General features: G+C 35.0%; 1 protein-coding gene across 6 annotated transcripts in view; it reads left to right on the top strand.

Annotated features, from left to right (window-relative positions):
• Positions 1-25,004, top strand: part of ZDHHC21 (zinc finger DHHC-type palmitoyltransferase 21) — a 72,609-nt gene that overhangs the window by 5,829 nt on the left and 41,776 nt on the right. For 2 of the 6 annotated variants that reach the window (XM_070480522.1, XM_070480525.1), the window contains exons 1-5: positions 2,835-2,921; positions 12,499-12,697; positions 13,522-13,620; positions 19,776-19,887; positions 22,963-23,101. In XM_070480522.1, coding sequence (XP_070336623.1) covers positions 12,544-12,697; positions 13,522-13,620; positions 19,776-19,887; positions 22,963-23,101 — 504 coding nt within the window. In that variant the 5' untranslated portion in view covers positions 2,835-2,921; positions 12,499-12,543. Of the gene's footprint in view, positions 1-2,834; positions 2,922-5,927; positions 5,970-6,416; positions 6,505-12,498; positions 12,698-13,521; positions 13,621-19,775; positions 19,888-22,962; positions 23,102-25,004 lie in introns of those variants that run through there. The other 4 variants (XM_020886869.2, XM_070480526.1, XM_070480524.1 and 1 more) reach the window with 4 other exon arrangements.

The following is a 25,004-nucleotide window of genomic DNA, read 5'->3' as shown; positions in this document are numbered from 1 at the left end:
TATTTTAACACTGTGGGGGGGGGATTTTTTTTTTTTTTTTTGGTTTGCCCTGTAAATCATCAATTGCAGTCTTTCACACATAGCAATGTTAAAAATAAATAACATTTTATACTTACAGAACTTTAAGATATTCTTTGCTGTCATAAAATTTGTTGGGTTTTTAAGACTGGGATTGCTTTTATATCACATGGGTGAGATTTGATTCTACAGTAATGGCCATGCTGAATAGATAAAATGCTTATCTCGTTTTCGGTGCTATGGCTGTGATGTAGTTCTAATAACTGTAAATACAAAGTAGGATTTTTCCCCCTTGATTTTAAGCTGGTGAATGCCTAGGGTTTGACTCATGGATGGTTGACTTGTGCTGTTACCTACTGTTACTGGCAGAAACTACTGTTTTGCTGTAACGTTAAGAAGCCACCCTGGAGGCGTAGCCCTAGCGGAATTACTGACTTTGGCCATGTTTCAGAGCACTTCCTTGGACCACACTTAATTCTGTTTGAGGTCTTTTCTAGAAGATGAGTTCATTCGTTGCTGTTAGCGTAGCATCTCCTTTGCTGAGTCATTCTGTATTTGTCCCTGAGAAGCAAATGTGCAGCCATGGAGACCACTTTAAATTAGCTTAGCAAGCTAGAGTAGAAACAAGTTACATTTCACAATCGAACAATCATGATCCATAGAAAAAGTGACCCTGGGAGACAAATGCAGTTAAAAAAAAAAGAAGTCTATAAGGGGAATGGAAATGCAGTGATAATGATTTTGATATTTTCTTCCACATCCTCTGTATGTAATAGGTTCCTGTTCATATGGTAAGCAGCATGCATGGCAAACTCACAACTTGTCTTTTATTTCCTTTCTTGGGGAATGGTACCACCATTCACCTAGACTCTAAGCTAAAACTTGGGAGTCATCCTGGAATCTGCCCTATGTGTGATTGATCACTATGTCTTGTTAGTTTTACTCTTAAGTTCTTATTCTGCCCTTTTCCAGCATACCTCCTGTCTTAAGTTTTCCATCTTCACCCCTACTCCTTCCCACTTCCCTTAGAAACTACTGCTTTTGGGGTACTTACCATATGCCCTCATCTCTCAACTGAATAACCAGTAAACCTAGCTTATTTCATATAGTCAGTCTTGGAGCTTTATCCATCCACCCAAGTTTGTTCTTCAGAGTGTTGCTCTTCTTTCTAAAATGCACATTTCACCACGGCATTCTTTTGCCTATAATCTTTTAGTGTTTTCTAAACTACTGTCCTCAGGGTGAAGTCCAAACTCATTGACATGGTTTAACAGTGTTTTTTACTTTGTCTACTTGTAGGTCATGAAATCAGTCTAGTAGGCTGTGACCAGCACTATATATTTTCATTAAAGTGACATACAATGTAATAGTGCAGTCTATATCACATATAGTCTGGATAAATATCACTTCATTAAACTTTTTCAGTTATATATCTTATACATATGAAATATATAACTCACATATCTCATGTATTTCTGTATATTTGCTACTAGATGTTCTAAACTATATTTCTTAAAGATGATTGCTCTCGAAAGGTTAAACATGTTTTATCTGATTCTTACGTATGAAATGACTCTAGTCATTTCAGTTTACTTAGCTTTTCTTTGCCTGCCCTTATACTTTTGCTTACTTTGCTTGCTTATTCAAAAGAGCCTCTGTTTTTCATCATTTCATTTCACAGGTTTCACTTGCTCCAGAAATCTTGTCTTGGTGGCAACACCTAAAGAAATAAATTTTTCACCGCAGCCTGGTAGACACATAAATATTCACATGACTGAAAAAAGTCCCATGAACCAGTACCCTTCCTCTGTGAGATGCATTACTGCCCCATTGCCCTCTATCTTACTTTGTCTTGGTTGGTGTTGATCATGTCTGTTTACTAGTTTGTCTCTGTTGAGAATAGGACTGGTTGCTCTCTTTATTTTTAAATCTATATACAGCGCCAAAGCTTGGTATATAGACAATAGGAAGTGGTTGAATTAGTGAAATTCTGAATCAGTATATTTTCTAGAACTCTTTACAGTAACTCATAAACTCTTACTGTTTATGCCTAAACTATAGAAATTAATGATTGATTCTTTTAATGATTTCATTTTAGGAGGATAACTTTTTTCTTTAAAACATTCAAATTAATATGTGCTTCTATTTTTAAACTCTTTATTTTACGTTTATCAATTGTGATTAGATAGTCCTAGCCTAACGCTTCCCTGGTGGCTCAGCGGTTAAAGCGTCCACCTGCAATGCAGGGAGACCCGGGTTCAATCCCTGGGTCGGGAAGATCCCCTGGAGAAGGAAATGGCAACCCACTCCAGTATTCTTGCCTGGAGAATCCCATGGAGGGAGGAGCCTGGTAGGCTACAGTCCACGGGGTCACAAAGAGTTGGACACAACTGAGCTACTTCACTAAACTAAACACTAAACATTTTGATAGATATTACATTGCATTTTGTCACATCAATGACTTAAGAATCTACTGTTATTTTGTGATTTGCGATCAGGAAGTTTGATGAAGTTAAATGCTGGACACCAACACTTAATTTGATTTTATGGGAACTGGGTTGTTTCAAAAGAGAAAACTTTCATGTATAATGGCAGTCAGATAAAGATTTTGGGGGGCTGGCGGGATTAAATATGAAGACAGAATTAAGTGGAGTTGGATCATTTTATTTATAAATTTAAACTTTTTATAATTGGTGACTTTGCAGTTAGACTATTTAGTTGTTTACAGTTTGTATCATTGTTGTGAGATCATTTTTATTAAACCATTAATAGAGTCTCATGGAGAACTGCTATTGAGGAGAGATCCATTTGTTGGGATGCAGTAAAAAAAAAAAAAATCAAGATAAAACTGCTAAATCCAAGTACCAGAAAAATTACAACACATCTCAGTGAATTTGCAAGTGGTAAGTGCATTTAATTTTAATGGGAATATGTTTCTTAGTTCTTAGTGTCCTTGAAGTGTTACGTTTAGATGAATTTTAACAATCTTTCATTTGCAAAAAATTATAGTTACTATATGTTTATGTAAAGTTTTTCATATTAAAATTTTAACTACACATTTTGTTAAACAAGGCTTTTTCCACAGAGGGGAAAAAAATCTGTAAATAATACTGAAACATCTTCCTGAAGTGTATGTCTTATATGGCTTTATCGCTAATGCTTCTATGCTGCATTTTTAAAGATACTAATTTGAAAAACATTCCACATAAAGATAATGCATAGTGATAAAGAGAGGCTAAAATGAAAATTTTTGGTGGGCATGGCAACCCACTCCAGTATTCTTGCCTGGAGTATCCCATGGACAGAGGAGCCTGGCAAGCTACAGTCCATAGGGTCGCAAAGAGTTGAACACAGCTGAAACGACTGAATACAAGCACACTTATTTCTTAATAAGCTTAGACTTACACATAAATATATGTACAAAATGTTATGGCATCCCTTCTGTCTGTTCTTTCCTTCCTCAGCCCAGTGATAACCACTGTTAACAGTTTGGTAGGTGTATTTTCTTCCACACATACAGAAATAACTTACACATTATTTTTTTTCTAACAAAAAAAGAATCACATTGCACAAACTTCTCTGTAACTTTCCCCTCCAACATTTAATTATGAAAGATTTTAAGCAGAGGAACTGAAAGAATTTCATACTATAATACCTTCATACCCATCACCTAGATTCTACAACTAATGTTTTACTGAACTACATCACATGCTCATCCATCTCTGAGTCCACCATTAATCCGTGTTTTTTGGGATCCATTTGAAAGTAAACTGCAGTCATCTATATACTTCCTTCCCCCTCTCCCCAGTACTTCAGTGTACATATCATTAACTAAAGTTCAGTATTGGTTTAAAGGATTTTTTTTTTTAAGGTGAATTGACATACCATGAAATGCACCAATATTAAGTGCACATATGCTGGGTTTCAACAAATTTATAACCTGTATATCTCAAATTTGTGTCAAGATAGAGATCTTTATCAGCACCTCAGAAAGTGCCCTTATACCTTTTCCTAGTTCAACTCTATCCTGCCCTCCTTTTAGGAAGATATGCACCCCCCATAGATTTCGCCATATAATTCTCTTCTTTTCACTCAACACCTGTGTGGGTAGCCATATGCAAATCTTGATCAACTTGCTTTTCTTCTTTAAAAATTGCAGTAGCTTGGAAATAGTCTATGCTGTGGATATATTATGATTCACAGTATATGACCATTTCCCTCTCTCTGTATGGGCATTTGTTGTTTAGGGCTAAGTTGTGTCCAGCGTTTTGCGACTCCGTGGACTGTAGTCCACCAGGCGCCCAGGCAAGAATACTGGAGAAGGTTGCCATTTCCTCCTCCAGGGGACCTTCCCCGCTCAGGGAGAGAACCCCTCACTTCTGCTTGGCAAGTGGATTCTTTATCACTGAGATCAGCTGGGAAGTCCCTACATGGGTATATAGGTTGTGCCGTATTTTTGTGACTATAAAAAGTGCTGTATATATATATATATATATATATATATACCTGTATACTCTAGTGAATGTTTTTATAGATATGACTAGAAATAAAACTGCTGGGTCAGAGAGTTTGACATTTTAATAGATACTGCCAAATTGCCCTCCAAAGATGATTATATCAGTTTACATGCTTATCAGCAATGAATTGAAAGTGTCCTTTTCTCTGTGCCCTTTCAACATTGGGTGTCATCTGTCTTTCTAAAATTTTGTCAATACAAAGGATGACAAATACAACTAGTGATTTCGCATTTTTCTAGTCAGCAGTGATTAACCATTGGATTTTTTTTGTCCTTTGTGAATTGCCTCTCCATGTATTCACTTTAATGACTCTTACTAGAAACATGGTATATTCTTTTTTCCAAGGATGCTTTGTCTTTTAATTTTGTTTCTGCTGTGTTTTGAGCTTCAGAAATTTTAATTTTTATGTGATTAAACATGGCTTATGGGGTCTTACTAAAGATCTTTCTCATTCTAAGATTATAAAATCACTTACTATATATATTCTTGTTAGTTTTTATTTGAAATTTTGAAGAGAAAGAGAAATTCGATGTGAACTTAGGTGCCAGTAAAAAAATTTCATATGGAGAGTGAGATTCAAATTGACCTTGAAGTATGAGTTGAATTTGAATAGAGCAGACAAAATGGCAGGGACATTTTGGACAGAAGGAATGAGAGAGGTATATATATTCTTATTCATGGAACAATAATAAGACCACTGGATGACATGGTGAGTCATATAAAACTGTGAGTTTAGAGATAACTCATTTGGCTCAATTTCTTGTAAATTATTTTGGCTCACTTTTATCATTTTCCAAAATCAGCATTCTGGTGTTATAATTTTGTCATAGTTTTCTGATACTTTTCATAGTGACTTCAATATTCTTCCTGAGGAAAATACATGAAATTATTTTAGGTGAAATTTAGTTGCCTGCAAAAGGCAGAAAAGGAAAGGTGGTTTCCTACCAGAGTAGGTTGAACATTGTAAATATTTACATGGCCTAGTTTATTAGAGATGAGTTATAATTTCTTTGAAAAAAACATTGTGCTGTAGTAATTTATATTATTAATGAAGTTGGTCACAGCACCCAAGTATAGTTACCAGATAGCAATCTTCAAAAATGTTGAAGGACCGGTGTGTCCTCTAGTTACATCAAAGAGTTATGAGCTCATCATTTAATACACAAATTAATACGTTGAATTCTCTAGCTGATGAAAGTATTTACAGATGCCACCCTTAAAACCATGTAGCAACATAGTGTTCAATTTGGTTGTTGCTCAGGATGTGTAATAGTTTCTGCTCAGCCATGAGCCACGCCTGGTAGATATTAACGAGAGGCGCAATCCTGCAACCCTACCAGTTACATGTTTCTGGCTGTAATCTGATTTGGAGTTCTGTTTTTGTCTCTACAGTCCAGTTGTCAGGATTCAGTGGCACTAATTTTCACTGATCAGGTATTTTTTTAAAAATATTCAAAGTCTTTCTTGTTCATTCTTTTATATTTCTATACTTAAGTCACTTTTCCTTGGAGATTCTTATTCTTTTAGAGCTTGTTGTCTGTATGTTTATATCCAGGAAAAACAGACACATTTTAAACTGTGCTTTTCATTAATAGTTTCTGTTGTGAGGAATGTGTTGCAGTGATAAGAAAAATTTGTTCTTCTCTGGTAGAGGAGAATGAAAACAGAGTTTAAAAAATGAGTTAAGTGTTTGATAATTTTGCTACTTGCTTTGCTGGGTTTTATGCGTCTCTGTTTCTGATACTTATATATTTAGAAATAAGTAATGAAATTACTCTGTTATATATAATTATTGAAATTCATTGTCTGTTTTTTTAGTTCTGAATGGAACTGAAACATTAAAGAAGATATATGAAGTTAATGATACTGATCATGTTGAGAGACAGAGACTTCTGTCATTTCTTTTAACACTTGATAATTGGCAAGATTGTAAAAATAAAACATCCTTTTTAATGTTTCTCTTTTTTAGGTATGTTGATAGCTTATCATTTGCATTTGAGTTCATTTACTTTTTAAAATAATGATACCTAGAAAATTAAATAGCATGCTTTATCCTCTGTGGCTTTCCTTACTTTAATGATGCTTTTAGATCTTTTAATTTTTTAGTTAAAAGGTAATGAAGTTCAACTTTTACTTTTTTAAAGATCTAGGCATTATTTCAGTTTTAAAATTCATGCATAAATACTAAGAGACCAAACCTGATTTAAAGGGTTGGGTGGTGTTGCATTTGAGTTCTTGTCTTTTTTTTTTTTTCTCCCTGCATTTCCAGTGTTTCAAGGTTCTAGGGATAATAGGATAAGCGTGGTCTTTTAGAATTAAGTAATCCTTAATCTTTTTTTCTTTGTGCTGGTAGCTTTGTAACTTTAAAGAACATTGGCAAAGTCTCTAAAGGGTAGTTCTGTGAGGCTCTTCAACTGATGATAAATTATTCCTAGAATGAAGTAGTCTGATATATGTTAGAAATCTGGGAGATACCCTCCAAAAGCTTACTGGTTTGATTCTACAACTAATTTCTCCAAAACTAATTTTGACTTTTGTCTTCTCTTAGCCCGAATGAATCGTCTTTAATTTCATCCTCCACAGCAGAGCTTCAATAATTTATTTAAAGTCTAAACCCCACTATGTTACCCTGCCCCCTGCTTCAGCAGCTTTCCAGTGTCTCAGAAAGGCAACTTATGCCCATCATGATACAGCCCCTTATTTCTTACCGCTTGCTCTCCCTTAAAAGTTTTTAAGTCTTAAATACCTTCTACACTTCCTTCTGTTTGCAGTACAGTTGTCACTTTTCTTTGGTTGGATAACTTTTACTCTTCTTTTAAGATTGAACTCTGCTCCAGGAAGTCTTGTCCTGATTTAATTAGTCCCCATTTGTGCCTATCAGTCATTTCAGTTCAGTTCAGTCGATCAGTCGTGTCCGACTCTTTGCGACCCCATGAATCGCAGCACGCCAGGCCTTCCTGTCCATCACAAACTCCCGGAGTTTACTCAGACTCATGCCCATCGAGTCGGTGATGCCATCCAGCCATCTCATCCTCTGTCGTCCCCTTCTCCTCCTGCCCCCAATCCCTCCCAGCATCAGGGACTTTTCCAATAAGTCAGCTCTTCGCATGAGGTGGCCAAAGTACTGGAGTTTCAGCTTCAGCATCAGTCCTTCCAATAAACACCAAGGACTTATCTCCTACAGGATGGACTGGTTGGCTCTCCTTGCAGTCCAAGGGACTCTCAAGAGTCTTCTCCAACACCACAGTTCAAAAGCATCAATTTTTCGGCGCTCAGCTTTCTTCACAGTCCAACTGTCACATCCATACATGACCACTGGAAAAACCATAGCCTTGACCAGACAGACCTTTGTTGGCAAAGTAATGTCTCTGCTTTTTAATATGCTATCTAGGTTGGTCATAACTCTCCTTCCAAGGAGTAAGCGTCTTTTAATTTCATGGCTGCAGTCACCATCTGCAGTGCTTTTGGAGCCCCAAAAAAATAAAGTCTGACACTGTTTCCACTGTTTCCCCATCTATTTCCCATGAGGTGATGGGACCAGATGCCATGATCTTAGTTTTCTGAATGTTGAGCTTTAAGCCAACTTTTTCACTCTCCTCTTTCACTTTCATCAAGAGGCTTTTTAGCTTCTCTTGACTTTCTGCCATAAAGGTGGTGTCACATATCTGCATATCTGCATATGCATATAAATAACCTGCATATCTGAGGTTATTGATATTTCTCCCAGCAATTTGATGCCAGCTTGTGCTTCTTCCAGCCCAGCGTTTCTCATGATGTATTCTGCATATAAGTTAAATAAGCAGGGTGACAATATATTGCCTTGACGTACTCCTTTTCCTATTTGGAACCAGTCTGTTGTTCCATGTCCAGTTCTAACTGCTGCTTCCTGACCTGCATACAGGTTTCTCAAGAGGCAGGTCAGGTGGTCTGGTATTCCCATCTCCTTCAGAATTTTCCACAGTTTATTGTGATCTACACAGTCGAAGGCTTTGGTGTAGTCAATAAAGCAGAAATAGATGTTTTTCTGGAACTCTCTTGCTTTTTCGATGATCCAGTGGATATTGGCAATTTGATCTCTGGTTCCTCTGCCTTTTCTGAAACCATCTTGAACATCTGGAAGTTCACGGTTCACGTATTGCTGAAGCCTGACTTGGAGAATTTTGAGCACTACTTTACTAGCATGTGAGATGAGTGCAATTGTGTGGTAGTTTGAGCATTCTTTGGGATTGCCTTTCTTAGGGATTGAAATGAGAATGGACCTTTTCCAGTCCTGTGGCTACTGCTGAGTTTTCCAAATTTGCTGGCATATCGAGTGCAGCACTTTCACAGCATCATCTTTTAGGATTTGAAATAGCTCAACTGGAATTCCATCACCTCCACTAGCTTTGTTCGTAGTGATGCTTTCTAAGGCCCACTTGACTTCACATTCCAGGATGTCTGGCTCTAGGTGAGTGATCACATCATTGTGATTATCTGGGTCGTGAAGATCTTTTTTGTACAGTTCTTCTGTGTATTCTTGCCACCTCTTCTTAATATCCTCTGCTTCTGTTAGGTCCATACCATTTCTAATCTTTATTGAGCCCATTTTTTATTGTAATGTTTTCTTGATATCTCTAATTTTCTTGAAGAGATCTCTAGTCTTTCCCATTCTGTTGTTTTCCTCTATTTCTTTGCATTGATTGCTGAGGAAGGCTTTCTTATCTCTCCTGGCTATTCTTTGGAACTCTGCATTCAAATGGGAATATCTTTCTGTTTCTCCTTTGCTTTTCACTTCTCTTCTTTTCACAGCTATTTGTAAGGCCTCCTCAGACAGCCATTTTGCCTTTTTGCATTTCTTTTTCTTGGGGATGGTGTTGATCCCCGTCTCCTGTACAATGTCATGAACCTCCGTCTATAGTTCATCAGGCTCTCTGTCTATCAGATCTAGTCCCTTAAATCTATTTCTCACTTCCACTGTATATTCATAAGGGATTTGATTTAGGTCATATCTGAATGGTCTAGTGGTTATCCCTACTCTCTTCACTTTAAGTCTGAATTTGGCAGTAAGGAGTTCATAATCTGAGCCACAGTCAGCTCCTGGTCTTGTTTTTGCTGACTGTATAGAGCTTCTCTATCTTTGACTGCAAAGAATATAATCAATCTGATTTTGGTGTTGACCATCTGGTGATGTCCATGTGTAGAGTCTTCTCTTGTGTTGTTGTAAGAGGGTGTTTGCTATGACCAGTGCGTTCTCTTGGCAAAACTCTATTAGCCTTTGCCCTGCTTCATTCCGTACTCCAAGGCCAAATTTGCCTGTTACTTCAGGTGTTTCTTGACTTCCTACTTTTGCATTCCAGTCGCCTATAATGAAAAGGACATCTTTTTTGGGTGTTAGTTCTAAAAGGTCTTGTAGGTCTTCATAGAACCGTTCAACTTCAGCTTCTTCAGTGTTACTGGTTGGGGCATAGGCTTGGGTTACTGTGATATTGAATGGTTTGCCTTGGGAACGAACAGAGATCATTCTGTCATTTTTGAGACTGCATCCAAGTACTGCATTTCAGACTCTTTTGTTGACTATGATGGGTACTCCATTTCTTCTAAGGGATTCCTGCCCACAGTAGTAGATATAATGGTCATCCGAGTTAAATTCACCCATTCCTCTCCATTTTAGTTCGCTGATTCCTAGAATGTTGACATTCACTCTTGCCATCTCCTGTTTGACCACTTCCAATTTGCCTTGATTCATGGACCTAACATCCCAGGTTCCTATGCAGTATTGCTCTTTACAGCATTGGACCTTGCTTCTATCACCAGTCACATCCACAACTGGGTATTGTTTTTGCTTTGGCTCCATCCCTTCATTCTTTCTGGAGTTATTTCTCCACTGATCTCCAGTAGCATATTGGGCACCTACCGACCTGGGGAGTTCATCTTTCAGTGTCCTATCTTTTTGCCTTTTCATACTGTTCATGGGGTTCTCAAGGCAAGAATACTGAAGTGGTTTGCCATTCCCTTCTCCAGTGGACCATATTCTGTCAGACCTCTCCACCATGACCTGACTGTCTTGGGTGCCCCCATATGGCATGGCTTAGTGTCACTGAGTTAGACACGACTGTGGTCCTGTGATCAGATTGGCTAGTTTTCTGTGATTGTGGTTTCAGTCTGTCTGCCCTCTGATGCCCTCTCGCAACACCTACCGTCTTACTTGGGTTTCTCTTACCTTGGACTTGGGGTATCTCTTCATGGCTTCCCCAGCAAAGCGCAGCCACTGCTGCTTACCTTGGACGAGGGGTATCTTCTCACGGCCGCCCCTCCTGACCTTGAACGTGGAGTAGCTCCTCTCGGCCCTCCTGCACCCGCGCAGCAGCCGCTCCTTGGAGGTGGGGTAGCTCCTCTCGGGCAGGGCCCCTGACCTCCAGGGTGGGGGTAGTTCCAATATATTGTCCACACCCCTGGAATGCATTATATTAAACCCATTTTATGACTTTTTCCTCCATTAGACTGTTAGTTCCTTCAAGCAAAGATCATGTCCTATTCATCATTGTAGTTACAGTGTCTAGCAAGTGACTGGTGTATGGTGGAGGCTCATTGAATATTTGTTAAATTGAGTTCAACTCATTGCTCTACATTTGAAGTCATAGTGAAGCTCCTGGATTAGTGGTTCCTGGATACCAGTCAACTGTATCAGAGACACCTGGGGACCATTTTATCAATAGAACATTTTATTGGTTTTTGGGCATTACTCTGTAAAGTATTATGATTCAGTAGATCTAGAATGAGCCTGGGAATAAGTGTTTTTAAAAAGCTCCTCAACTGATTCCTGTTTGCTTACAGGTTTGAGGAACATTGAACTAGTTTATTACTGTATTATTCCATTGTATTTTATGTAAAAAATGTTGCTGCCTAGACCTTACATGTATACTCAGTCGCTCAGTTGTGTCTGACTCTGCAACTCTATGAACTGTAGCATGCCAGGCTCCTCTGTCCCTGAATTTTTCCAGGCAAAACTACTGGAGTGAGTTGCCATTTCTTACTTCAGGGGATCGTCCTGATTCAGGGATCAAACCCACATCTCCTGCATTGCAGGCAGATTCTTTACCACTGTGTCACATGGGAAACCCAAACCTTACATAGTAATTTATTATTGAGGGTTTATAAGTTGTATCTGCTAAAGGACATATTCTAAGTCACTTTTTCATACCTGTGTAGAAATATCTTAACTTTAAGCATCTCATTGTGAGACATATTAGCATTTTGTTAACACTGAACTGAAAAAAGCCACATTTTAAGCAGGAGTCTTCTTGAATTGGTAGTATTAATAATATTAGTTGGGCTTCATTCCATTAACTTAAGTATTTCTGGCAATTTGTATTTACTTTTCATTTTTTATTATAATTTTTCAAAATGATTTTTAAGTACTTTATTATGATTTAAGAATTAAATTGAACAAATCTTAAGTGTATTGCTCAGTGAATCTTTACATATATACATACCATAAAGCAGCAGGTCAACATATAAAACATTTCTAGCTCCTCAAAGTTTCCCCCATGTCCCTTTCCAGTCAATAAACATACTTCCCACCATGAGATGGGTACTCTTGACTTAGATGACCATCAGCTAGTCTTATGTACAAGATTTTTTTAGTAGTTTTAATAATATCTTTTGGTGAATATATGCACTATGTCTCTTGAACTTATACATGGAATAGCTGAGCTAGAGACAGACTTGTGTTTAACTTCAGAAGGTAATGCCAGTTTACACTGTGATCTCAATCCATAATGGAAATTGAAATTAAATTACTTGAAGCTTATGGTGAAATTTGAATAGCCTAAAACTTCCCTTTGTTTTCCAAAGGGATTTATATTGTCAAAAATATATGTACAAAGAAAATTCGTGTCATTTTATAGTTGCCAATAAGGTAGTTTTGTTTTAGTCAGATAATTCTTCCTATATAAGTAATTTTTTTCTTTTTCCCTTTGCTTAGGTTCATCTTCGCTTGTGGATTGGTAGGCAGTCATAGGGCTGCAGAATGGGTCTCCGGATTCACTTTGTTGTTGACCCACATGGTTGGTGCTGCATGGGTTTGATTGTCTTTGTCTGGTTATACAACTTTTTTTTAATTCCCAAAATTGTCCTCTTTCCTCACTATGAAGAAGGACATATTCCAGGCATATTAATAATAAGTAAGTTTCAAAATCTTTATTTTCTTGTATAATTAAAGATTTTTTTCTCATTGTGAATGTTTTTGGAGTGTAATACCACTATAATAAATATTCAATGCTATTAATATGAAATTATTTACTCATTTTAAAAGAATGACCTTTATATATTTTGCAGGGTAAGGCAATTGGTATATTTTCATATCTAACTCTACAAAATCTACAAAAACCATTTTGTTTAAAGCTACACTGGCACAATAGTTCTATTTATGTAGGTGTGTGTGTATTTTTAATGTTTCTATTATACAATGTAAATTTAGATAATTAAAGTACATGTATAAATGTATATAGTTTAAAGTGTTATTCATTGTAAAATTCAAAAGTTTCTAGATTCTTTATTTTCAAGTTAAGAATCTCAAGATCTATTAAAAAGAGCAGTTGAACATCACTAATCCAATGTAATTTTGAAGCTAGCCAGTTAATGAAAAAGTTTAATTATAGTATAGGTTTAGAAATGCTGCTTTGATTCTATCAAATATAGTATATGTAGTAATTAAAAGAATTCATTTCTGTTAATTAATATACCATTAATTTCTGTTCATAAAGAATCTGATTTACAACAAGTTTATCAATTGTTATGCAAAATAACTATTTTAAATTAGTATATTTTAGAAAGTCCTCTTGGCAGTATTATTTGATGAATGAAATGAGTTAATCATTTTTCCATCTTATCTCTGAGAATTTAGGCTGATGCTATTAATTAAAATATGCTTTTAGCCTTTAAATATGTTTGTCAAAAAACATTTTGAAGGGTAAATACTAATTTTATTTATTTGCTTATTTTCAAGTATTCTATGGCATTGCCATGTTTTGTCTGGTTGCTTTAGTGAGGGCCTCAATAACTGATCCAGGAAGACTCCCTGAGAACCCAAAGATCCCACATGGAGGTATGGTGCTCTTCACATTCATCACTTTTACATCTTTATTAATGTGTATTATTGCCTTTAGTATATTAATTACATATGTCATCTAAGCCACTTTCGTGTCTCTTAAGTGTTTTCTTTCCAGATTTCTCAATTAAAACCACAAATCCGAGCTTACTCCTCATATCTGCCATCTCTGGCTCTCCTTTTCAGTTTAGCTGTTTATTTGTCTCTCACTCCTTCCACTCTAGAGCTGTATAATAACCTCTGTGAGGGTGTGGATTTTTTGTTTTGTTTGCTTATTTGTTCAGTACTATAGCCTTAGGGCCTAAACAGTCTGTCACTTAGTAATAATTGCTGGGGTAAATATTTATTGAATGATATTACCTGAAAAATTACATTTTTATTTAGTAGAGGAGTTTTTGATGGTGCCACTTACCTCATGTATTATAAATATAATATTGCTTACAATATATTTACAAATATTTACAAAATAAATATGTGTTTTATTATAATGCTATTGCTTGTTTTTCTCTAAGTTGGAACAATTCAGTGAAAAATTTGAAAGCCTTTTGTTCTAGTGTCAATGGAAGTAATTTTTGGTCACCTGATTGCATAGTAACCATTTAGTCACAGAAATAAGTTTAAAATGTATTGCTTGCCAGATATAGTAAACCTCCCTTATCCTCTTTCCTGAGTTTTGCTTTTGAACATTTGCTGTGTAATCTTTGAGAACCCTGTACTTTCTTCTAGGAAGAAATTTGTATGTCTTTTCTCTACATTATAGAACCAGAATATTTTTATAGTAATTCAGTAGTTTCTGAACTTGCTGTACATTAGAATCACCTAGGGAGCTTTGAAAAACCTCAATGTCCAAATCACATCCTATATTAATTAAATCAGAATGGGGATAAGAGCCAGGTATCCATGCTTTTGAAAGATCCCAGGTGACTCAAATGTGTAGAAGTTTGGAAAGCAATGTAGTCGTTCTTTCCAAAATTAGAAGTGGCAAGTCACTTAGAGAGCCTCCTTTGAGTTTGTGATTGGTTTTTGAGATCCATGATTTTGGGGTTTAATGGACCTTGCACATTTAATGATTAAGTGGGAATGACACTGATATTTATGTAGCTGTAGAAATTTCTGAAAATAATCTTGAGTATTTAGTTTTTATTAATTTATAGAACAGTATCACTGTCACTTAACGGTTATTGTGTGTGTGTGTGTATGCCTGTGTTTGGGCAGGGAGGATGGCAGTCTGTAATTTGTATAGAATCTCTCTTCTCAACTAACCTAAAACAAAAGACCGTCTAAAATACTGATACATGTATTTTTCTACTTCAACTCTGAAACTTGATGTTCCCAGAAAATCAAGGAAGCAGGGTTTTCCTAACTCGGGGCTCATTTCTGATGAAAACTTCAGTTTGCTGTGGTCAAATATTCAAATGCCTACATCTGTCAGATAGTACAAATCAGTGAAAGGGGCCAGGGAGGAACTATTTCATCTTGAAAATCTCCTATCTTATCTAAAGGAAGTGGCACTAATCAGCTACACTGAAATTGTCATGTAGGACGGATATTTTTAGATCTTGGAATTTTTGAAGAGAAAACACGGAATCTCAATTTTTATGAGACATTTTATGATTTTAAAAAAATTAGCAACTAATTCAAAATTTTAAAAGCATTATTTTTAAATGAATACCAAACAGATTATACCTGAGGGCCAGATTGAATCCATCTGAAGCTGCTGTGTTACCTTTAATTTTTAGGCTCCGGTGATGAGGATAGCATGGCATCTTGCCAACCTTTTGGTTATCTGCATTATATCTGCTCTCATTGACATTTGGGCTGTTTTTCTTCAGTGGAGAGTTCCCCTTTGCCCAACCCAAAAAAAAAAAAACCCCACACATTTATCACATTTTAAAGTCTCTAAAGTCTTTTGGGTAAATCAGGAGCATAGATTGTCCTTCACAGGTCATACAGTAGGTAGTTACAGAGTTGCTGTGAAGCCCAGATCCTTGTCTCCATCATCTTTTTTACCATGAATCCTCTTACAGATGAATTATCTTACCCCTTTATTCATCTTTGCTTTGGTTTGAAGGAAATTAATTAAAGCTATCATGTGCCTTTTGCTCAGTTACTTGATAATTGTATAGATATAGTTTTAACTTAGTTAAAAAAAATAAAAATTTAATAGTGAAAAATGACTAAAGTGTTGGGTTCTACAAAATAGTGACCCTTATTCTGCATTGTTTTAAGGGTGAACAGTTTTATGTAATTGAACTCCTTAGAAATGGAAACTTAAACCCTGATGCTTTTATTATTTTAGCTACTTTAAAAAATTTTTACATGCCTTTCTGAAATATTTTACATGCCTTTCTGTTTTTTTAAACATAGTAACTTTAGTTTCTATATGACCCACCAAATATGAGAAATTTGAATATAAGAGAATGCTTCTGTGTGAAGATCCCAAGAATTTGATTTTATAAACTTTGGGACATGTAGATGGAATAGTCAAATGAAACTATCAAATGTCTATTTAAATTACATGCATGTTTGAAGTACAGAAATATTACTTTTTGTCATTTTTGAATTTTTTTAATATAAATTTATTTATTTTAATTGGAGGCTGATTACAACATTTTTGAATTTTATGAAATTATTTTATTCAGTCTCAACTTTTTAAAAACAACTTTGAGTGTAATTCACACATCATATAATTCACCTATTTAAAGTGTACAATTTAGTGTCTTTTATATATACACAGAGATGTACAACCATTACCACAAGCAATCTTAGAACATTTTCATCATTAAGCTCTTCACTTGCATGTTAGACTTCTGTTTTTGTCATCACTAGTGCCACTTTGTCTTTATTTTTTTATTGTTGTATATACCCCCTATTGTACCTTGCATCCCTGAGGCTTGTTTATGTTATAGCTGAAAACTTGCACTTCTTAATCCCCTTCACTTAACTTTGTGCCCCTCCACCCCCTCCCTCTGGCAGCCACTAGCTTGTTCTTGTTTCTTGAGTCTGTTTCTGTTTTGTTTCTTCGTTTATTTCTTGCATTGCCAACCAGTTCTGCCAGAAAACCTCTATTAAGACTCAGTCCTTGTATTGATTTTTGTTAGTTTCAAGTTACATTTTTCTCCCAAAAACATTACTTTGTGATCTGAAATATAGTCATTGAAAAAAGTCCCCCTAATATGTGAGTCTTTGAAAAGACTCAAATGGAAGGTGATTTGTTCCTTTTTGAGGGATAAACCAAACCAAACCGTATCTGGCTTTATAGTCTTTGATGCAGTTACAGCATTAAGTTTCCCTATTAAACAATATGATAGTGTTTACCTTATATTAAAGAGGATCATTTATAGAGTTTACCTTTTATCTTTTGTTTTATGTTTTGACTTTTCTTTCCTTTAAAAAATGTTATCTTAGTTTTTAACTTTCTATATAGCTGCCATAAATTAGCAGGTGGATTCTGTCTCCCACAGGCTTTTATTTTATTTTGTTAGATGGGTAGTGCAGAAGTCTTGTAGGTAATCATCAGACACCAGAATGTTATCAGTCACCAAGATACTATTAGGACTTGAATAAATCCTGAAGAAGGAAAAAGGGAGAAGACTAAGAAATGGTTTCTGGATACATAGGGTAGGTTAAGATGGATGGCTTTCTTCTTGTTCTGCAAAGCAAAAACATAGATGATACTTTAAATTTCTGAATTTTAATAATAGTGATTTTTTTTTCCTTTCTTAAGACATAAATGTTTGTGTGCTTGTGTGTGAAAAATGTCCATCTTCATTTTAGATTTTCGTATCTTAAATTGAGCATTAAGTGACTCAAACTCTTTGTTTGAACAAATTTATGGCCCAGGCCATAGGTCAGCAAATTCTACGGTAGTGTTGGTGCCAGATAGATACTTTTTAGTTTTATGAACCATATGGTCTCTGTCACAACTCCTCCACTCTGTCGTGGTAGCCCCAAAGCTGCCATGCACAGTATGTGAATGAATGGGCATGGCTGTGTTTAAATAAAGCTTTATTTATGGACATGAAATTTAAATTCCAAAGTTTCTACATGCCACAAATTGTTATTGTTGTTATTATTTTCAATCATTTAAAATTGTTAAAAATACTCTTAGCTCACGCGTGCATGCTAAGTCGCTTCAGTTGTATCTGACTCTTTGTAGACTGTAGCCCTCAGGCTCCTTTGTCCATGGGATTCTCTAGGCAAGAGTGCTGGAGTGGGTTGTCCTGCCCTTCTCCAGGGCATCTTTCTGACCCAGTCATCTCTTATATCTCTTGCCTTAGGCAGGTGGGTTCTTTCCCCCTAGCGCCACCTGGGAAGCTCATGGATCACCCGAAAGCAGGTGATGGCCTGGGTTTGCCTGTGGACTGTAGTTTGCCAACCGTAGTTTACACCACAGAATGAATTACAGTCTTTCTCTGACTATAGCCAAATTCTGTCTTTTTTCCTGAGAGTACAGCATTTTAAGTATGAAATAAATGATTTATTCTTTGGACTATTTTATGCTGAAATTGCCAGTAGTGAATACCCCATGTTTATTTTTTAAAGAAGCTGGTTTAAGAACATAGTTTTCGTGTTTTCTTTCAATGAAAATGGGCTCACCTTCACATAATCCTTGAAATATGTGAATTCAGAGTTAAACATTGGAATATTTGGGAACATCTAGTTAAGTGGGGAAAAAAGTGATATGTATGTGACATTGTATTATGCTACATATGAAATGAGTTTCTATTTCACTAACAGTTAAATAACAGTAGTTTAATTGTACCTAAATTAAGCTTTATTATTGTTGCTCTCTCATGTAATATGTTTTCATTAAAATAAGAATTGTAAGTAAGAAATGAAAGATAATTTTAAAATGAAATATTTTAAATGTAAAAGATAATTTCTCAACTTTCATGTTGTTGGAGCAGTTAATTTGGTATAGCTGTAATTCATGCTTTATTGATTTCTTCAGAGATGTTTGTAGCAGAATGTTTTTCCAACACTTTATAAAATTCCAGTATATTGATCTTACTTCTGGTCATTAAACTAGAAATAATGGAAATAAAGTAGGGTATGTTTTTAAAAATTGAAGACTACCTACTCTTCTCTTCTATTACTTATGTTTAGAATCTTTCATTTAAAAAAAATTAAACTTGTCATGTTTTAGCAAGGATTTAGTGACTACCTATGGTGTGCTCAGTCACACTTTGCATATACTAATATTCACTTGGAGCATTGAAGTTAGGTTAATTTTACTATACCCATAATTTTAGTGAGGTTAGGGTTTAGTGAGGTTTTCCATAAGTGATACAAAGTTTAAGAATTTTTATAAAGGTAAAGTTCCATGTCAAGAAATATTAAGATTATATATCCTGTATAACAGTTGTCTTGGTAGATGACAGTCCTATAGAGGTTTTAATGGCTCTACCTACAGCAGTTCTTAATGGAAATAAATTACTTTTTCCTTTATTCCTGTAAACTTCATGTTTTTAGCACAGAGCCTAGTCGTGTGCACTTTCACAACAGACTAGAGGAAACTGCTCCTTGGTAGTAGGATACAGTTTTATAGAGGACTCCTTTATTTCCATTAAATAGTGATTTTCTTGTAATCTTCTTCACTTCTGAAACGATTTTAGTACCTCTTAATCCCATCTGAACTGTTTTTCTATCTCTCTGTCATAAATATTCCCAAATCATTCAAAAAATGGTTTTGTGTGGAAAGTTTGGGGGGATGTCGTCTCTGTTTATGCAGTTGATTTTGACTTTCTAGTCTATGACACCAGTACTCAGCATTATCTCTTCTTTAGAACCATTAGATAACAAATTTCTAGAAATTAACTTGTTTCAATAAAATTCTGTTTTAATGTAATAATTTGCTTGTAAATAAGAGTTTTGTCATTAAATTTTACTTACAGCAATATACTTAAACCCAAATATGTTGTTTTTTATCCCTTAGTTTGACTATTAACAGTCTTATTTTATAGTGTTTAAAATTAGAAACGTACAAAATAAAACATGCAGAGAATAGAGAAGCAACGTTCACAGCAAACATTTATGGTAGAGACTTAGGCACATATCTCGAAGAATTCCTATAAACTCTTCTAAACACTTGTTAAATTTCACCATTACTCATGTTCCTTTACTAAATGAATTTTAATTTCCTTTTCTAGAAAGGGAGTTCTGGGAATTGTGTAACAAGTGTAATTTGATGAGACCGAAGCGTTCCCATCACTGCAGCCGCTGCGGCCACTGTGTTAGGAGAATGGATCATCACTGTCCATGGTAAGAAATGAATGATTCACTTTTTGAAAAAAGAACATAGTAAAAAATAGATCTTAGTACTTAGCAGATTTAAACAAAAAGGTTATATCAGAGTTACACAGTTTAAGACACTCTTTTTATAAGGAGACCTTTCATTGATCATATGATTCTATCAACTCCCAGGGTCATTTTTCGAGATCATAGATTTTTCTAACAAGGAGATATTTGAGCAGAAAACCAAAAATTAACATGCACCCAAATATACAAAAGAACTAAAGTGGTTTTATTAAATGAGGCAGTGTAGGTAAAACATTTAGTATAGTATAAGACATATAGAGAGTACTTAAATTTAAATATAGTAGCTGTTACTGTTTCTAACTGTAATGTAAACCATATACATCTCATTGTTTGTATTTCCCTTCCAATTTAATTAAGAGTAACATTTCAGATACTTTATACCTCTTTTCACTTCCTTTCAGCCTTTTTTTCAGTGTTATGTGTTGGATATAGGGATTAATATTACCTGCTAACTAGAAGCAAAAAAAAACCCACTGATAGTTGATTTTGCTGAACTGCCAACATTTTTGGTCAGTAGGGGGCTCTCTTGTAATATTTAAAGAAAATGTTCAGTTGAGAAACGGAATTTTTGAAAACAAATGCTGTGAGAGTTCTGCATTGTATCTCATTTCAAAGCTGTCACAAAAATCTGTGAAAAGATATTGTATTTAATTCTGTTTTTCTAGCATGGGATCTCTGCATAAATATTTAAACTGGTATGCTGTAGCGCTTTATAAATATATCTATATACATGTATATTTATGTTTATACACACATGTACACAAAGTTAGCTACATAATTTCTTAAATTTATAACTGCATTTATCTGAGATGTCTCAAGGGTAGATTTTAGTTTTGTCTAGTAATGCTAATCATTTAGAGCTGCCTTTATTTTTGATACACAAGTTATCAGCAAGCTTTTAGTGGGAATTTGGTTTTCACTATAAAATGATTATTTGACTAGAAGATAATTTCCTGAGATTCAGAAAAAATAAGAGCACTGTGTTACTATGTAAAAGGTTTAAAATTCCATCACAGGATAGTTTAGTATATAACATACAGTTGGTGTTTTAAAAATGTGCCTGTAATTTATTTGGATTAATTCTCAAATGATTTTATAAACCTCAATGATCTATTTACAGTTACATATAGTAATAGGGTTTGCTTTTTAAAGCTGTGTAAAGCATATATTCAGGTAAGTGATAATCACACTGAAAAACTCAATTTTATATAATTTTTGAGTAACATTTCTGATTAAAAATATAATAAATGTTTGTGATAGTTGGAAATTGATATTTCCTTTTAAGTGAATGCAGTAATTTAAGCTTAAAAAATAATTGATATTTCCTTTTAAGTGAATGCAGTAATTTAAGCTTAAAAAATAATCAACTATTTTATAACTGTTTTATCTAGATTATATATAGATTATATAGATTAGTGATATTATTTATTTTCGAGGAATTAAGACTGACTTGGTGACCAAATAAAGTTCTTTTTAACCAAAATTCTAGGATTGGGGTGAGCTCTCTGTTCCCAGGTCTTCTCTTTCCACAGTTTTAGTCACCTCAGGGCCCTGGTGAGAAGAGGAGTGGAAGGACAAAGAGCTGTGGACAGGAAAAGAGGGCCGATCAGGGGCATGAGTAGATACAGGGACTTAGGTGCTTGAATTCTCTAATAAAGCATTGCTGAGCTATTCAGAGAGTGAGGGAAATGTACAGTGTGAAGCAGAAGCAAGGAGAATTTTTGATATTTTCAGAAATTGCATTATCTTAACTGTTAAACAGCTTTAGATTTAGAGGTCAGTTCTCTTGATGACCTCAAGATTTATTCTGTTTTTGACTCTGATCACTCTTTCTAAGGAATTCCTTACCAAAACAGTCTTTACATGTAGATGATAGTAGTGTTTCTTACAGTTCTATTCTTAAGAAGAATGCAATGTTCATAGCAGTTGTATCTCAGATTTTGGGGGGACAGAAAGGGTGGGGCAAAGATAAAGCATCTTTTAAGCAGTAGCTATTGGGGAGTGTTTTTGAGTGCACACAGAAGTACTCTTCCCTGGTAGCCCTGCTTAGATAACAAAACACAGGAAGTTTCCTTGTTTATTTAGCATGATTTCTTCAGTCTAAGAAATGCCTCTTTCAGGTTTCTGTTCAGTTATATATCTGCTTTTAAAAAATAGACAGCACATCTTTAATACAGTTTAAGTTAGGAATTTGGCCCTATTTATTATTTTTTCAAACAGTGGCAGTAAAATGCTATAATATGTTGAAATTAAAACATTGTGAAAAATAACTTGTAGTTTTGAACTAGGATTTTCTGCTGGAATTGTAAAGTATTTAGAAAATTTAGATACAATAACTTTGGAACAATAAAATATTCAGCTTGCTTTAATCTTGAATTTTTGGAATGCTAGCATTAATCCTTTTTCCTAGTTTTTGGTTCATTGTTGTATTGGTGGAAACGTAGCTCTAAGAATTTATACGTACTTTTGGATATATGTTTATTTTCAGCCACCAAGGGTTAGACTGTAAAAGTAAGAAAAATTGTGAATGCTTAGCAGTATGTCAGAATGGCAGGTTTGTTACTTTGCTTCACATCATTCAACTTGATCTGCACAGCTGGAATGCTGCAGTGAGAGAGCAGTGTACAGAAGAGGGTTCTTGCTCTCGTGACCACAGTCTCTCCGAACTGGACATCCTTTGGCAATTGTCCTAACTCCTCTGTTCCTGTTTTGTATCGGTGAAGCAAGGAAACTGCCATCTGTTCTTCCTGCCTCACTGGCTTGTTGTTGAGTTGGATGGGGAATCATATACAGGACTTCTTTGACAAGTAGAATGTGCTTTACAAATGTGAGGTGGCGTGTTTATGTCATATCTTTTCTTATGTACTCTTTGCTTTTAGGTTTGAGTGGGTTGGACTTATCTCTATGAACTTAAGCACTTAAGAAGTTGTTTGTGCTTATTTCTAGTTTTACCATCCTAAAATTAACATCTCATTAAAGTTTGAAATATTTTTTCTTTTTCCTTTTTTTTTTCTTTAGGATTAACAATTGTGTTGGTGAAGATAACCATTGGCTTTTTCTGCAGTTGTGTTTCTACACTGAACTTCTTACTTGCTACGCACTGATGTTTTCTTTCTGCCACTATTATTACTTTCTTCCGCTAAAAAAGCGTAATTTGGTAAGAAATGTTTATATCCACTAATGTTAGAACAGCTGTAGTATATAGTTATTAACATGTGGTGCTTTTAAAGGTGTAGAAAATTGAGAACAAAAGTAATGAACGTAAACCCTCAAATTGGTGCGTTTTAAAATGTATTGGAATTGAGAAAATGGACCTATTCTGACATTGCCCTTTAACCAAATCTATTTGTGATTACTTGTTAGTGTTGAGTTCTTTAAAAAGTGACATATTAGATCTCTCAATATATAGATATTTTTGTTTTAAATCTACAGTAGTGAAAAGCAAAGTGAAAAAGGTTAGCTTCTTATTTCTTTTCAGGAGTGAAGATAGACTTGTTTAATTCTTAAAAGTTCTCAAAGGAGCATTAAGATCTTGAGAAAAGGATTCGTTCCCCCACACCCCAACTCCAACTTTTAACATTGGTGATAAGATGAATTTTCAGATGCTTTAAAAAATTGTTGTTATATATCCATTTAAGGCAATGCTCTTCCCACTTTGTAGAGGAACTGCAATATATGTTAATAAGATTTGCCCAGACGCTGGTGTTAAAGGTAGTAGTAGTAATAGCATCAACCGGGAGTTTTAAGTCTTGACTGTATATCAGCACTGTGCTATGGACATGTGATTTTAATTCTCACTTAAATGCTCACCACAATCACATGAGGTGGACATGATTTTTCCTCCATTTTTTATAGATGAGAAAATAGACTAATAGAGGTTAAATAAGTAGTTACTGAAGGAACAAAGCTAGGAAGTGATTATTTAACTGGTTTTAGTTGTAGACTGGGATTTGAATCTGGGTTTGTGTTTTCTGAATCATATCTTTTGTGCTTTGTTTGTAGAACTTGTATTTCAGCCTGATCCTGTGTGCCATTTTGACTTAGATTGTGTTTTTATAGTGCTCTGTGTATGTGTGTGTGTGTGTGAGAGAGAGAGAGACAGAGTATGCGTACTTACAGGAAGCAAGATAGGGAAGGAGACAGGAAGAGGAATAGAATTTCTGATGAAGAAGGGTGTTTTTTATTTCCTATTTAAGTCATTTTATACTCTTTAAACCTTTTCTTTTAAAAATAACAAGCTTAGTGATAGCACATACAAGTAAATTTTGTAATAATGGAACAGTTGAGAGAAGGTCTATGAGTTCTGTGTATTTAGATCTTTTTTGTACACATGATCATTTTGTATAATTAAAAGAGGATATTTACTGTTGTTGCTTGGTTGCATATATTAGTGGGCCTTGTCAAGGTAATTCTACATATTAAACGCAGAATGAGCAATTAAAATTAGATGCAAATAACTGAAAAAAGTTCAAGGGGGAGAACTGTAAATATAGGTGTTTGACATTTATCACACTGAGAATTTAGTGCATACTAATACTATAGTCTTAGAAATGTTTTATAGATGAATTTCTTTCTTATGCTTTCTTATATTTTGATTTTACTTTCTGATAAAACCAGGTACAAAAGAATGGTCACCCAAAGCATCAGAAGCCCTAAAACAACAGCAGTTAACATTTAAAGAATCGTTTAGGGTTAGCAAAGTACTTTCTGCACGTGTCATTTCTTTTAATTCCCACACTATGTGAGGTGGTCAAGATGTGAGTGTGACTTTAAAGCCAGACTCGTTGGATTTGAATCTCAATGATAGATTAATTTCTGATGTATTTGGTATTGCAGTTAGAACATGTAAAATGTTATATGTATTCTCCAAGTAATCTGTTTCAAATATTCAATAGATTGAGCCTAATAAGAAGAGCTTTAAAATAAAAATGTACCTGTAAGATTAAGATCAGAATGTTTTAAGAATGGAGAGAGAGGTAGAATCTCTTGGTATTAACGAAAAGCTAGTAGAGTTTCTCTAGGAGGGAGTGCAATGTGGCGCTGTGGAGGGCACACTATGG

Source organism: Odocoileus virginianus, chromosome 18 (assembly GCF_023699985.2).
Source record: "Odocoileus virginianus isolate 20LAN1187 ecotype Illinois chromosome 18, Ovbor_1.2, whole genome shotgun sequence".
Lineage (NCBI taxonomy): Eukaryota > Metazoa > Chordata > Mammalia > Artiodactyla > Cervidae > Odocoileus > Odocoileus virginianus.
The sequence above is the reverse complement of the archived record's forward strand: the minus strand, read 5'-3'. Positions and strand labels throughout refer to the sequence as shown.